Raw genomic sequence first — 12,510 nt, 5'->3', positions numbered from 1 at the left:
CCCCCCCCCCCGGTGGGAGGGGGTCCATGGCAGGGGACCTGCCCTGCGGGGTTGGGGTCGGATCCCAGGGCGCCTGGCTGAGCAGTCGAGGCTGTTCCCCCGATATGGGCCGTGCCTGCCCCCCTCTGCCCCAGGGAGTGGGGGAGGGGGGGTAGAGACACCTGGTTCAGGAGCCAGGACTCCTGGGTTCTGTTCTCGGCTGCTGCCGTGCTGGGCGCGTCCCTTCCCCAGCTCTGGAGCAGGGAGGGGGCTGGTGCTTGCCCAGCCCTCCTGGGGGATTAACTGGCGATTGTCTGCGGGCAGCATGTGAATGCCAAGAAACGCTGGGCATTATTAAAAGGGTTCCAGCCTGGGTCAGCCCCTCAGAGGCCTCCAAAGTGGTGTAAATGCCTAGCCAGGAGCTGAGGCAGGAGCTAGACGTGGGCCACTCTGGGGAAGTGAGTGGGAGGCGAAAGCAGGTGCCTGTGGAGGAAACCTCTCAGGTTCTGCATCTGATCTGGCGTTAAAGTAACTTAGCTGAACTATCCTGTTAACCTGGCCAGCACACCATGCCCCTTATCAGTGGGGATGAGACTCTTACCGGACTGCCCCAGGGAATTCTGCTCGCAAATTTCTGTTTGCTTGGTGCCAGTTTGTATAAACATCAAGGCTTAAATGGTACATTATGCTCTGATTAGGAGAGGTGCTGCGGATGGGTGAGAATCACATGTGCCCAGCGTTTCTGAAAAGCAGGCCACACATGGCCAGATAAACCTTCTGGTGTAGAGACTCCTAGGGGCAGAAACATCTGCCTTTTGCAGATCATGGTGTAGCCAGAACTAATTTGGCCCAATCTTCCTGGGTTGAATATTTGCCAGCGATAAACACGGGAATGAGACATTACTTAACACAGCGAAGCGATGGCGCTGAAAGGTAGAATATTGGCAGTGATGTTTCCAGTTCTTCATGTGCCCTCCCCCATTAAGATTTCCTATCCAAAAGACCCTAACCCCCCTCCTGTCCCTTCTTAAAACAGCCCATCAAGGAAAAGGGCCCTTAGATTGCAGTTTTAGAACCATTGTATCAAGAGATCTGAGTGCTTCTGAGGCATCTCTGGAGGCCGGCTTCTCTCTCTGAAGAAAGGAGCCCAGGGGTCGAAGAGAAACTTTCCGGAGGGTGCAAGGATAATGCGAGACGTCAGACTGCAGAGCGGTATTGTCAGGAAAGTGTAGCTTGCAAAGCCCTTTATGGCCTAAGCGGTGAGCCTCTTAACTTCAGGGGGTGTCAAAGCTGTGGAGTGGCGGCAGCCTAATCTCTCTGCTGTCTTTGGGGCTGAGAAACTGGCATGTCTCATTGGCTTTACGGTTTGAAAATAGGCTGTTTGCAGAGTCTGAGCACAGCCCCGCTGAGTGGGGGCAGCGGGAGCGCTGACAAGCTGTTGGACCGTCCATCTTCTCTGAGGCTATCATCCAGATACGGGCAGCACCACCCGCTGCATGGCCTGCCTTACGCTGCAGCTTGCCCTGTGGGGGGATCTTTCTCCAAACAGGAAGGGCCATGCTGCTCTGGGAAACCTGTCTGCCAAATCAATCGGATAAGCTTTCCAATGCACTGCGGGGAAGGGAAGGATCAGTCCTCCATCAGACTGAAATTCCTTGCTCTTAGGAGCTTGTGTGGGATCGTCCCTCACTACTCTCTATTCTGGGAAGGGGACTTGAGGGTATATGCCGCAGTTTGTTCCTCAGGGAAGGCTTCCCTGCGTTAGTAAGCTACTCTAGCCTATTATGTAATCTCTGGCGAACGCATCCCCTCTCTTGTAAATTACACAGCTTCTGTATGTGAAAAGCTGCTGTTTCTGATTTGTTTTGAGAAACTATGTATTCCCCTTAATCCAAACTCCCCCTGCTGTGTGGCATCACTCTGCCTGGCAAAGGCGGCCCTGAGCCAGTCTCCTGGAAAGTATTTACATGTTACATGGCACGCTTCCCTCGGGTGTGGAAGTGGAAACTGCCCGCCCGCCCATACACACTTCTAGCTTGATGTCTGTGCATGGGGGCATAGGCCAGGCATTGGCTCAGGCTTAGACACGCCTGAGCGCCTCTTAGGTTTGGGGACCAGGCTTTGGCAAAAGAAGGCAGATCCTGCTCGGAGCTGAAACTCATCCCTTTGAATGGACAGCTTGGCAACCCTAGTGCCTGTGCCTGTATTCAAAGGAGCACTGATGATTAACTTGATTTAAAACCAGAGTTGAGCTTAATGTAAATGAAATGAAGAGCACCCAGGAGGTAACATGACCCAGGACCCCATTGTGCCAGGCGCTGTACAAACCACAAAAAAGAAGCCCCAGCCCCAAAGAGCTTCCGATCTAAGTATCAGACAAGGAACAGCAGATGGAACTGGACAGCCAGATGGGGGCTTGTAATGAAACCATTCTGGCCATAACTGGTGCAGCCTTGAGTGCAGACAATGCTTAAGAAGATCCCTTGGCCTTGGGTCATAATCAGGAAATCTCTCATGAGCTTTAAAGAGCAAAGTCTGCTCTTCGTCACAGAGTCTGGCTCCCTTCCCACTGGGGCTGCACCTGTCGGAGACTCTGGTCGGTGCTTTGGTCTCACCTCTTGCCAAACGGTCTCCCATCTCTTGTTGGTGGTCTACAGAATCGAACCTTCTGGGGTCCCCTGTGATCCCTATCCCTCGAAGAAAAGGGTTGGCAGGAGGAAGGGAAGGAAAGGAGTTTGCAGCTCAGTGGATGGTTTCATGTTTGAGGTGTTTGCCGGGGACTCAGGAGATCAGAATTTGGTTCTGGGCCATGCCACAGAGACGGTTTGATCTTGGACAGGTCCCTTAAGCTTGCCGTGCCTCAGTGTCCCTGTAAAAGGGCATAATAATCCTTCCTTTGTCTTGTCTGCTTTGTGGTGGTGTCCTAGCGTGTCTGGGCAGTGCCCAGCACAAAGGGGTTGGAGTTTGTAGGTGGTTGTGGGACACTGATAATTAAGTTCTGGCTGGGGAACACAAGAGTCAGGGTCAGTCAGTCATATTGGTGTAAATCTGGGTGTTGTGCTCAGTTATGCTGGCGTAAATCCAGAGCAGAATTGGTTCCTCAGCATTACTCAAGGGCTGCTGCCGATTCTCACTGCGCTCCCCTTCCCTTTCAGACCTGGAGTGGAAGATCATCTATGTGGGCTCTGCGGAGAGTGAGGAGTATGACCAGGTGCTCGACTCTGTTCTGGTGGGGCCCGTCCCAGCTGGGAGACACATGTTTGTGTTTGAGGTAAGAGGCAGCTGCGGGAGTCGTGGGTGGGGCTAGAGAGCCTGGTCTGGGCTAGGAAGCGACTGGATGGATGAAATGCAACCAAAGCAGCTGGGGACCCTTAATCTGCAGCAGTATTTTTGGGTGGGGAGGCAGGGGAGATAGGCAACGCCTTGTTATGGTGGTGAAGATCCTTCCGAGTGTGATGTCTGCAGAGAGGAATGTTAACCTGTGGGAATCAGGAAGCGAATTTTTCCCCCCTAACGTGGTTCAGGGTTATTTTTGTCCTTCAGCTGTGGTCAATCCCTGATGCTTGAGACGGACTGTGGACAGGGTGGGCTGGGACCCTGAGGGGGTACAGATTTCTCAGATGCTTGGCTGGTGGGTCTTGCTCCCATGCTCAGGATCACACTGATCTTCAGGTTTGGGGTCGGGAAGAAATCTCTCTTCCCCACCCAGCAGATTGGCAGGGACCTTGATGGTTATTCGCCTTCCTCTTCAGTGCGGAGCAGGGGTCCCTGCTCGGCTCATCTGGTTAGATCTCACTAAATCAATTCCCGGTCATTGCGGGGGCCTTGGCATCGCCAGCACCTCCGTCCCTCCTGTTTTCTTCCATAGAATCATAGAATATCAGGGTTGGAAGGGACCTCAGGAGGTCATCTAGTCCAACCCCCTGCTTAGAGCAGGACCAATTCCCAACTAAATCATCCCAGCCAGGGCTTTGTCAAGCCTGACCTTAAAAACCTCTAAGGAAGGAGATTCCACCACCTCCCTAGGTGTAACCCATTCCAGTGCTTCACCACCCTCCTAGTGAAAAAGTGTTTCCTAATATCCAACCTAAACCTCCCCCACTGCAACTGGAGACCATTACTCCTTGTTCTGTCATCTGGTACCACTGAGAACAGTCTAGATCCATCCTCTTTGGAACCCCCTTTCAGGTAGTTGAAAGCAGCTAGCAAATCCCCTCTCATTCTTCTCTTCTGCAGACTAAACAATCCCAGTTCCCTCAGCCTCTCCTCATAAGTCATGTGCTCCAGCCCCCTAATCATTTTGGTTGCCCTCCGCTGGACTCTTTCCAATTTTTCCAAATCCTTCTTGTAGTGTGGGGCCCAAAACTGGACACAGTACTTCAGATGAGGCCTCACCAATGTCGAATAGAGGGGAATGATCACGTCCCTCCATCTGCTGGCAATGCCCCTACTTATACAGCCCAAAATGCCGTTAGCCTTCTTGGCAACAAGGGCACACTGTTGACTCATATCCAGCTTCTCATCCACTGTAACCCCTAGGTCCTTTTCTGCAGAACTGCTGCCTAGCCATTCGGTCCCTAGTCTGTAACAGTGAATGAGATTCTTCCATCCTAAGTGCAGGACTCTGCACTTGTCCTTGTTGAACCTCATCAGGTTTCTTTTGGCCCAATCCTCTGTATCCTATCCCTACCCTCCAGTGTATCTACCACTCCTCCCAGTTTAGTGTCCTCTGCAAACTTGCTGAAAGTGCAGTCCACGCCATCCTCCAGATCATTAATGAAGATATTGAACAAAACCGGGCCCAGGACTGACCCCTGGGGCACTCCACTTGAAACCGGCTGCCAACTAGACATGGAGCCATTGATCACTACACGTTGAGCCCGACGATCTAGCCAGCTTTCTATCCACCTTATAGTCCATTCATCCAGCCCATACTTCTTTAACTTGCCAGCAAGAATACTGTGGGAGACTGTATCAAAAGCTTTGCTAAAGTCAAGGAATAACACATCCACTGCTTTCCCCTCATCCGCAGACCCAGTTATCTCCTCATAGAAGGCAATTAGTTTAGTCAGGCATGACTTGCCCTTCATGAATCCATGCTGACTGTTCCAGATCACTTTCCTCTCCTCTAAGTGCTTCAGAATGGATTCCTTGAGGACCTGCTCCATGATTTTTCCAGAGACTGAGGTAAGGCTGACTGGCCTGTAGTTCCCCGGATCCTCCTCCTTCCCTTTTTAAAAGATGGGCACTACATTAGCCTTTTTCCAGTCATCCGGGACCTCCCCCGAGTGCCATGAGTTTTCAAAGATAATGGCCAATGGCTTTGCAATCACATCCGCCAACTCCTTTAGCGCCCTCGGATGCAGCGCATCCAGCACCATGGACTTGTGCTCGTCCAGTTTTTCAAAATATCCCGAACCACTTCTTTCTCCACAGAGGGCTGGTCACCAGTGTGCTGTGCTGTGCTGCCCAGTGCAGCAGTCTGGCAGCTGACCTTGTTCGTGAAGACAGAGGCAAAAAAAGCATTGAGTACATTAGCTTTTTCCACATCCTCTGTCACTAGGTTGCCTCCCTCATTCAGTAAGGGGCCCACACTTTCCTTGACTTTCTTCTTGTTGCTAACATACCTGAAGAAACCCTTCTTGTTACTCTTAACATCTCTTGCTAGCTGCAACTCCAAGTGTGATTTTGGCCTTCCTGATTTCACTCCTGCATGCCTGAGCAATATTTTTATACTCCTCCCTGGTCATTTGTCCAATCTTCCACTTCTTGTAAGCTTCTTTCTTGCATTTAAGATCAGCAAGGATTTCACTGTTAAGCCAAGCTGGTCGCCTGCCATATTTACTATTCTTTCTACACATTGGGATGGTTTTTTCCTGCAACCTCAATAAGGATTCTTTAAAATACAGCCAGCTCTCCTGGACTCCTTTCCCTCTCATGTTATTCTCCCAGGGGATCCTGCCCATCAGTTCCCTGAGGGAGTCAAAGTCTGCTTTTCTGAAGTCCAGGGTCCTTATTCTGCTGTTCTTCTTTCTTCCTTGTGTCAGGATCCTGAACTCTACCATCTCATGGTCACTGCCTCCCAGGTTCCCATCCACTTTTGCTTCCCCTACTAATTCTTCCCGGTTTGTGAGCAGCAGGTCAAGAAGAGCTCTGCCCCTAGTTGGTTCCTCCAGCAATTGCACCAGGAAATTGTCCCCTACACTTTCCAAAAACTTTCCTGTGGCATTCAACCGTTGGATCTCCCATAGTTTGGTTTGATCCGGGCAGTTGGGCTTGGTGATGGAGAGAGGGTCATACAGGGTGATCTGGTCATCCCTTCTGGCCTTAAAAACTCACCGATGTGACTGGCTCTGGTCCCCCTCTGACATGCTCTCTGATCTCCCCCCCCCCCGGGGGCGGGGATGTCGCTTCTTTTCCAGGCCGAAGCCCCCAACCCCAGCCTGATCCCTGAGAGCGATGCAGTGGGGGTAACTGTGGTGCTCATCACCTGTACCTACCTGGGCCAAGAGTTCATCCGCGTGGGCTACTACGTCAACAACGAGTACACGGACCCCGAGCTGCGGGAGAATCCACCCCTCAAGCCAGACTTCTCCCAGGTACGAGCAGCTGGCAGAGGGGGGGCTCTTGACTCACGCCCTGCCCTGTCCATGGGGTCTTTGTAAGGGGCACTTCGGGCCTTCTGGACAAGGAGGCTCTTGCCACTGCAGAGCCCTGGTCTGACCCAGCTCCTCACGGGGGGCTAGGATCAGGGAGCTCTCTGACGCTCTGAGCCCTAGTGCAGCATTACAAGCTCTTGGTCCATGCCTGGCTAGGGAAAGGGTGAGGCTCAAGGTCCCTGGCTAGGGGACTGGGAGTCAGGGCACCTGGGTTCCCTTCCTGGCTCTGCCACTGACTGACTTGTATGCCCTTGCCCAAGTTACTTCCCTGCTACGCTGTGCCTCAGTTTTCCCCTCTGTACAGCAAGGCTGCTGGTACTTTAGACCAGTGGCTCTCAAACTTTTTTACTGGTGACCCCTTTCACATAGCAAGCCTCTGAGTGTGACCCCTCTTATAAATTAAAAACACTTTTTTTTATATATTTAACACCATTATAAATGCTGGAGGTAAAGCAGGGTTTGGGATGGAGGCTAACAGTTTGCGACCCCCATGTAATAACCTCGCGACCCCCTGAGGGGTCCTGACCCCCAGTTTGAGAAACCCTGCTTTAGACCTTTACTAAGCTAAGGAAGAAAAGCCTTGACTCCTGGTTATATCCCAGCGCTGTCCTACCCTCCCATCTCAACTGGCTTAGGCCAGGGTACGCTCTCTGAGGGAAGGGCCCACTTCTTACCCCTTAACATGGGGGGCTGGTAGGTGTCTCTAGGCCCCAGATGGCTGTATAACCAGCCCTGCAGCTGTCTGATTCCTCCTCCCCCTGCTTAGCTGCAGAGGAACATTCTGGCCTCCAACCCCCGCGTCACCCGCTTCCACATCAACTGGGACGGCCCCAGCGACCAGATGGAGGACATCGAGAACGTGGACCCGGAGCCTGAGGGCGTGCTGTCTGCTAGCTGCACCTCCGCCAAGGGGCCGGGCACTGCCCTCGGCATCCTACCTGAGAACTCCATGGACTGCATGTGATCCGGGGCACGGCCAGACCTGGACACGGGAGCGCAAGGATACAGCCACTGCGTGGGGAAAGGGATCTGACTGGCTTCATGGGGGCTGCATCCAAGTACTACGGGGAAGTGGTATCAGCGGGGAAACCTGGACATGTTCTAGTGGGGTAACTAAAGGGTTAATGCCTCTTCCTAACCAATGGGGTGTCTGACTGTGGCCCTTCCCCTTAGCCTGCGTGAGGAGATTGCGGGCACCTGCTTTGCAGTTGGGCTAGGGAGGAATGGGACCTGTAGGTCTGCTGGGCTCCTCCCCCACTTCCTCTGTCTCCGCACCAATCACCGCTGGCTCCGTAGGAATCACTCTAGACAAGCACTTAGTCCCACTCACCCTGCATCAGGTCATCAGCTCAGGGAGCCCCTGGGGCTTGGGTGGCTTGCCGGGAATGTGAGCCAGCTCCCTTGGGAACCATCCCCACTCCCGCGGTGACCCAGCTCTGCTTCTTCCAGGGCTGCTGCAGCCATGACATGCACCTGCCTGGTATCCTTGGCCGCAGTTGAGGCGGGCCCCGTCAGACCCCTCCTTCGCTGTCTCTAGCTGGGCAGTCGTATGCTCTCCTCTCCAGCCCCATGCTGCCCACTGTGGCTTTGCAGCACTGCTGCTGCTCTGCTGCCTGGGGGTTCCTCCTCCTGGGAGCGTCCCAATAACTCTAGAGCAGCTCCCTCCAGCTGGAGGATTGAATCCTCTTCCCCCTCCTCCCCCAGGGGGGCATCAGACAGCATATCATCCTAGCCATGGCACATCATGATCCTACCAGCTCCTCTGGGGCACAGCTTGCTCCAGCATCTCTCCTGGCCTCTCCTGTATACAGCCCTTCCTGGGGTGAAGGGGCACCAACGTACAGAGCCCTTGTGATCACATAGCTTGATCTCAGGGGTGGAGGTGTGCACCCCCACGTGGCAAAGAGCCATCTGATCCGCATTAGGGTGCGTTAGAATCAGAGCCTCCTGATGGATCGACTTCCTTCCTTCACCCTCAAGAAGAGTCTGTGATGATGCCGCTCTGGCAACATCTACTGCTCTGGTGTGTTGCGCTAGGAAACCTGCTTCTGTTCCACTGGACTGATCCATTGCTCTTAGAAAACATCTGCAGCCTGATCCGGAATGGAGCATGCCCCTGCCTAGCTGGCTGTGGGATGGAGATCCTAGTCGCTCTCTAGAGTAAATGGCCAGTTACAAACCCAGCTGGGATCTTGAGCCCTCCACCAGCCTCCATGGGGGAAAAGAGAGATTATTTGGGGGACTCGCTAGTTCAGTTCTGTTCCGAAGTGCCCTGTTCTGACCTTGTCTGTTTCCCTCTCTGATGTGGTAGGAGTCTTCTTTGCATACATTTTTTTTTTTATATTTTTTTTCATTTTAACTATTGAAAGTGTCTTAAGTCAACATAGGAATAAAGCTCTTGGAACGATTTGCTGTCTCATGCACTGGAGCAAACGGCGTGGCGTCAGCGCGGGGCCTGGCAGCCCAGCCTCACCCGCTTCCTTCATAGTCACGGTGCTGCTGGCTGGGGTCTATGCAGCAGCACAGTACGATACGGTCTGTCAGCTGGTGAGTGGTGACCCTGAGGGTGGGGGGTCCTGAGACTGAAAAATCTTATTGCCGTCTAAAGCAAAGAGAATCTCACCCCCTGACAACCTATGTACCAGTCCTCTTCAAGGTAAGTATCCTGCCAGCCTCTCCACGCACATGCGGGCTTAGCATTATCATCAGCAATGCTTTTTGTATTCTTTATAGTCAACATGAGAGAGGGAGGGAGTCTTGAAAATTTTTGACTTCAGGTACGGGGTTGCCAACCTGCAAAGTTTGAGAAATGGGCGTGGTGGATGGGACACGAGTCCTGGGGTCTATTCCTAGTCCTGCCACTGACTCTGTAAACTTCGGCAAGCCCCTTACCCCTCTGTGCCTCAGTTTCCCCTCCCACTCTTTGTCTATTTAGACTGTGAGCTGTATGGGGCAGAGGCTGTCGCACACTCTGTCTGTGCAGCCTCTCAGTTGAGACTTCTAGGCTCCACAATAATGCAGCCTGCAGAGGCCTGGGCATGTGCCCTCTTGTATGCTTTATCCATCAGCTGCCAAGCGTGTTCTGCCTGTGTCTCCCAGGTTACATTTCAGTTCCTGCCTAGGTGGGAGAACTGGCGAAAGGCTCATCACGAGAGGGAAAGGTGAGCTGGCGAGCTGTGTCCACACTGGTGTTGCTGCCACCGGGGCAAACCTCAAGTCCAGGGGTGTAAAGCCATTGTGCAAATCATGTCTGGGGGTTGGATTTTCCCTTAAAGCTGTGCTTTGTGCATGGGAAGTGTAAAAATGCTACTAAATTAACATGCAGTGGTGGCGTAGCCATGTTGGTCCCGGGATATTAGAGAGACAAGGTGCGTGTGGTAATATCTTTTATTAGATCAACTACTGTTGGTGAGAGAGACAAGCCTTTGAGCCACACGGCATCTAGAGCTCTGTGGCTCGAAAGCTTGTCTCTCTAACAGAAGTTGGCCCACTACAAGATATTACTTCACCTACCTACCTTATCTCACTAAATGAAAATGGCAATGACCATCCCCAGCTCACACTGGTGTACATGACTGCCAGGTGCATGCTAGACAGGTGCACCAGCTTAACGAGATTTGAACTCTATCGTTAAACCAGGGCATACCCCTAATGGAAACACATGGCTTAATTTGCCAATGTTCCGGTGCCGGCTAAATCTGTCTGAGTGAGGCTTTAAACTGGTTTAAGTGTGTCTACATTAGGGCTTTGCATCAGTTTAACTAGATCATTTTTAAATCTAGATGGTCTGTGTCTGAACATCTTAAAATCTTGTTCAGTGTTTGTACAGCACCTGGCACAATTGAGCAGTAAATAGCTGCGGCTTTCTAGTGCATGGTCAGACAACATCCCATCCTGGATATGTGATCCCAGCATAGACAAGACCTTAAACTGTGTCAGACCCTTTGGTGTTTTGTAAACACCTACTGAACATCAATGAAACCTCCAGCGAGGAAGCATTCCTCTTTAAAGTCTCCTTCTCAAGAGGCTCCGTCACAAACTTTCCTCTGATCTTCAATCAAAACCAGGGGAAGCCCCAGCTGAGTGTTTCTGATTATTTCTAAGGCTTAAAAAAAAAAAACAAGCAGTAAAACTTCCAACTTTTCAAGCCTGACTTCTCCATCAAAAAAAGAAACGCGCCTGATTTTATATGGATCCTTTCAAGGTCGCCTTTGTATTTAAAGCTCTGGCTGAGTCCAGTAAACGTGACTAAACTCTGTGCTAGAGGATTTTTGGAACTTTCTCTGATGCTTTGCTTTAGCCCCGAAGCTGTACAAGAAACTGTTTTTGGGTGCCCGAGGGAGGATTTAGGGACAAGCATCCATTTTTTCCCATTTTTTTTCCTTGCACATCTTTCCAATCACACCCCCCCCCCAGGGATTTCCTGTTGCAATTAACAAGCTTGTTTTCCAGCAAGGGAGAGGACTGATACCACCATCTATGCAACAACAGCCCACTAGCTGAGTGTATTAAAAAGGTTAGTCGGCTTCCTCTGAAGCATCGGATATCACAGCAGGAGCTGAGATGGGCTTAATTATCTACTCTGCTATAGGAACTAACGAATCACTCTGGCTAATGACAGACAATTGCTGTGGACCGAAAGAAGGCCTTGATCCCATGTATGCATTCTTCTGCCCCGATGGGGTCCTAGGGAAGTGTGTGCGAGGACTGAGGAAGGATAGACTAGCAGTTAAGACACGGGGCTGGGCTACCCCCCTGCCTGGCTAGTTCTGAGTGTGGCACAGTGCAATTCACCTTTCACTGTAAACTACAAAGGGGAAAGCAAGGATTAACAGGCCCTCTCTGCTGGAGGCATCATATTCTACCCCTGCCCTCTTGTGCCCCGGGAGTGGGGGTGGGTGAAACAGCAGATCCTCGCTTTGCCGGAGGACTCTGCCAAGGCCGGTGGAGACTTGAACACTGATGGCTCGTGAGACTGCAACTTGGGCTGTAGTTCTCCCAGCTGAGGTTGGCGGATGATTTAGGTGGGCGGGGAGCCCCTGCCTGCAAATCCTTAGCCACCAATCTCTGCTTGGTTCGCTTCACATGATTGTGAGGGATGTAGGCTGGCAGGGCACCCTGCCCTACCCACCGATCTCTGCCTGCTTCCCTCCTTGCACCAGGCATTCCCTTGAGCCAGGCCCCTAGAACGTCCACGAATGAAGAAAGGGCCTGAGTTGATGACAGCATGGGGAACAAACTCCCTCCACTGTGCTTTGCATCAGGCCTTCAGTGAGCAGCCGCCAGGAGCTACCAAGCCCTGACAGAGGAGGAAAATTGCTGCCTTGTGTTGTGTTTGCGGTTTGTTTTGATCTTGTCTAATGGGAATCACGCCGGTGGCGCCGAACCAGCCCTCCAGCACAGGAGGAGCGGCCTGAGCCCTTAATCAAATGCTTATTTACCAATCTGAGCCTCGTCCCCAACACTGCAATTTCCTTTGTCTGTGCTTTGGCAGGCAAGCAGCAGCCAGGAACTCCCAGCAAGGCAGGGAAAGTGCATTTCCCCTTCTTGGCGAGATCTCTGCTTCCATCTCTTCCTTCCCTGACTCCCTTCGTGGGATCAGACCCATGGTCCATACAGCCCATTTTCCTGTCTGACAGGCCAGCATCAAGCTGCTTAAGAGGAAGGTGGACGTACCCTGCGCTGATGGCATAACCAAAGCATCCTCTGAAGTTGCAAGACTTAGAGGCTAGCTCATGACCCTGGGAGGATTTAGATCTCTTGTTTGCTGCTTAAATCTTCTTTGTTCTCGCTCTGGATGGTCTCATTAGCCACATAAATGTCTGATCTTTAAAGTAATAATAATCCTGCTAAGCTCTTGTGCTCAGTATCC

The 12,510-nt window shown here is 52.0% G+C and overlaps 1 protein-coding gene across 1 annotated transcript in view; it reads left to right on the top strand.

Annotated features, from left to right (window-relative positions):
* The window catches only part of ASF1B (anti-silencing function 1B histone chaperone), a 9,457-nt gene extending 411 nt beyond the window's left edge, over window positions 1-9,046 (top strand). The window contains exons 2-4 of the mRNA XM_026660291.2: window positions 3,135-3,250; window positions 6,402-6,578; window positions 7,405-9,046. Of these exons, the coding sequence (XP_026516076.1) occupies window positions 3,135-3,250; window positions 6,402-6,578; window positions 7,405-7,602 (491 nt within the window). The 3' untranslated portion in view covers window positions 7,603-9,046. The remainder of the gene's footprint in view (window positions 1-3,134; window positions 3,251-6,401; window positions 6,579-7,404) is intronic.
* Window positions 9,047-12,510: the final 3,464 nt, after the last annotated feature.

This window comes from Terrapene carolina, unplaced genomic scaffold (genome assembly GCF_002925995.2).
Source record: "Terrapene carolina triunguis isolate 2854851 unplaced genomic scaffold, T_m_triunguis-2.0 Scaffold746, whole genome shotgun sequence".
In the NCBI taxonomy this organism is placed as follows: Eukaryota; Metazoa; Chordata; order Testudines; family Emydidae; genus Terrapene; species Terrapene triunguis.
The sequence above is the reverse complement of the archived record's forward strand: the minus strand, read 5'-3'. Positions and strand labels throughout refer to the sequence as shown.